The sequence below is a fragment of the Pseudochaenichthys georgianus genome, chromosome 16, assembly GCF_902827115.2.
Source record: "Pseudochaenichthys georgianus chromosome 16, fPseGeo1.2, whole genome shotgun sequence".
NCBI classification, from domain to species: Eukaryota; Metazoa; Chordata; class Actinopteri; order Perciformes; family Channichthyidae; genus Pseudochaenichthys; species Pseudochaenichthys georgianus.
Genome location: NC_047518.2, coordinates 45,703,336 through 45,705,835, shown reverse-complemented (window position 1 = coordinate 45,705,835; position 2,500 = coordinate 45,703,336). Strand labels below are relative to the sequence as shown.

The following is a 2,500-nucleotide window of genomic DNA, read 5'->3' as shown; positions in this document are numbered from 1 at the left end:
CCTGTCCAGCGACACACACATAGCTGTTGAGAAAGTTAGCTGCGAGCTGGTTGTCAGACTGATTTTTCCCTGAGGCTATACCAACGAAACCACGGAGTGTGCTAATGCTAATGCTAATGTGCATCAATGTCTCCAGGAGTTCACCCCATATGTGCATGACAAATGGTACATCACAATTTAAGCTACACCAATAATAGACAGTGTTAGCATCTTCTAGCTCATTGTTTTGGTTGTATGGGAATCTACTGTGTGCTGACGGCAGCTGTTCTCAACATACACGCTCTCGAACCACATCGTCCACTTCCTGTCCAGCGACACACACATGGCTGTTGATAAAGTTAGCTGCGAGCTGGTTGTCAGACTGATTTTTCCAACGAAACCACGGAGTATGCTAATGCTAATGCTAATGCTAATGCTAATGTACATCAATGTCTCCAGGAGTTCACCCCATATGTGCATGAAAAGTGAAATGTAAATGTGCCTCCTTCTCCTCCTTTACCCGCCTCAGACGTTGCGAAAGAAAGGCTTTAACGGCTGCAACAGCCCCGAGCCCGACGGAGACGACTCCATCGACCAAAGCCCGCTAAACGAGGAAAAGTACCGCAAGACGGAGGACCTGGACAGCCTCTTCAAGCGCTACGGCGTGAGTACCGTCACACTTTTATCACTTTATCTAACCTATCTTCTCTTTCTCTATCTACCTCTTCTTCTTCTTCCTCTTCCTCTTCTTCTTCCTCTTCTTCTTGTGTTTGGGGAACGAAGGCTCTGAACAAGAAAGAGCACCGGGACTCTGAGAGCCCAGACCCCGAGGAGCCCTTCTCGCTCACCCCCCGCACTGAGGAGAAATACAAAAAAATTGACGAGGAGTTTGATAAAATGATGCAGAACTATAGGCTGTCAGTGAGTACCGCCCCCGCCCCATTTCCTCTGTGTAACCCTGCCCCCCCCCCCCCTCATTTTGCTGCTGGCGCTCCGGGGTTTCAGCTGTTTCCACGGCATTATTACTCACAGAGCACTCGCCTTCACCTCCACCACCTCCCCCCCCCTTTACCTCACCCACCTACTGTATTCCCCACATTCAAAACCATAACGTTCAGTTCTGTAACGACTACAAAGTATTAGAATATAATTAAAATACTGCGTCTGTGGCGGATACAGCTGTCTATCAAATGTAATTGACAAATTAAAGGTCCCCTATTATTCTGTTCTTCATCAATATATCACAGGTTTCAGATATATCCAGAGCCTGTCTCTGATTGGCTGAAACACCAAACAGATCATTGCAGCATTACCCATAATCCCCTCTGTTTCAGCCCTGTTTCCAAAGTGCTGATTCTCTGTCTGTTACTTTAGATGAAAGTAAGGAGCCCCTGCCCACGCCCCTCTGAGAGAGATTTGGTTACAAAGAGGGGACACATGTGACATGGAGAAGAGAGGACACATGTTGATGTAGAAGAGACATGAAGAAGAGGGGACACATGTAGATGTAGAAGAGACACGAAGAAGAGGGGACACATGTTGATGTAGAAGAGACATGGAGAAGAGGGGACACATGTTGATGTAGAAGAGACATGAAGAAGAGAGGACACATGTTGATGTAGAAGAGACATGGAGAAGAGGGGACACATGTTGATGTAGAAGATACATGAAGAAGAGGGGACACATGTTGATGTAGAAGAGACATGGAGAAGAGGGGACACATGTTGATGTAGAAGAGACATGGAGAAGAGGGACACATGTTGATGTAGAAGAGACATGAAGAAGAGGGGACACATGTTGATGTAGAAGAGACATGAAGAAGAGAGGACACATGTTGATGTAGAAGAGACATGAAGAAGAGGGGACACATGTTGATGTAGAAGAGACATGAAGAAGAGGGGACACATGTTGATGTAGAAGAGACATGAAGAAGAGGGGACACATGTTGATGTAGAAGAGACATGAAGAAGAGGGGACACATGTTGATGAAGAAGAGACACGAAGAAGAGGGGACACATGTTGATGTAGAAGAGACACGGAGAAGAGGGGACACATGTTGATGTAGAAGAGACATGAGAAGAGGGGACACATGTTGATGTAGAAGAGACATGAAGAAGAGGGGACACATGTTGATGTAGAAGAGACACGGAGAAGAGGGGACACATGTTGATGTAGAAGAGACATGGAGAAGAGGGGACACATGTTGATGTAGAAGAGACATGAAGAAGAGGGGACACATGTTGATGTAGAAGAGACATGGAGAAGAGGGGACACATGTTGATGTAGAAGAGACATGAAGAAGAGAGGACACATGTTGATGTAGAAGAGACATGGAGAAGAGGGGACACATGTTGATGTAGAAGATACATGAAGAAGAGGGGACACATGTTGATGTAGAAGAGACATGGAGAAGAGGGGACACATGTTGATGTAGAAGAGACACGAAGAAGAGGGGACACATGTTGATGTAGAAGAGACATGAAGAAGAGGGGACACATGTTGATGTAGAAGAGACATGAAG

General features: G+C 46.0%; 2 protein-coding genes across 9 annotated transcripts in view; both read left to right on the top strand.

Moving 5' to 3' along the window:
• LOC117460575 (killer cell lectin-like receptor subfamily B member 1B allele C) overlaps positions 1 to 2,500 on the top strand; it is a 461,418-nt gene that overhangs the window by 348,558 nt on the left and 110,360 nt on the right. The window lies entirely within an intron of this gene.
• Positions 1 to 2,500, top strand: part of mef2d (myocyte enhancer factor 2d) — a 159,617-nt gene that overhangs the window by 95,899 nt on the left and 61,218 nt on the right. For 6 of the 8 annotated variants that reach the window (XM_071206008.1, XM_071206007.1, XM_071206010.1 and 3 more), the window contains exon 4: positions 763 to 900. In XM_071206008.1, coding sequence (XP_071062109.1) covers positions 763 to 900 — 138 coding nt within the window. Of the gene's footprint in view, positions 1 to 508; positions 644 to 762; positions 901 to 2,500 lie in introns of all 8 variants that reach the window. The other 2 variants (XM_071206009.1, XM_071206006.1) reach the window with 1 other exon arrangement.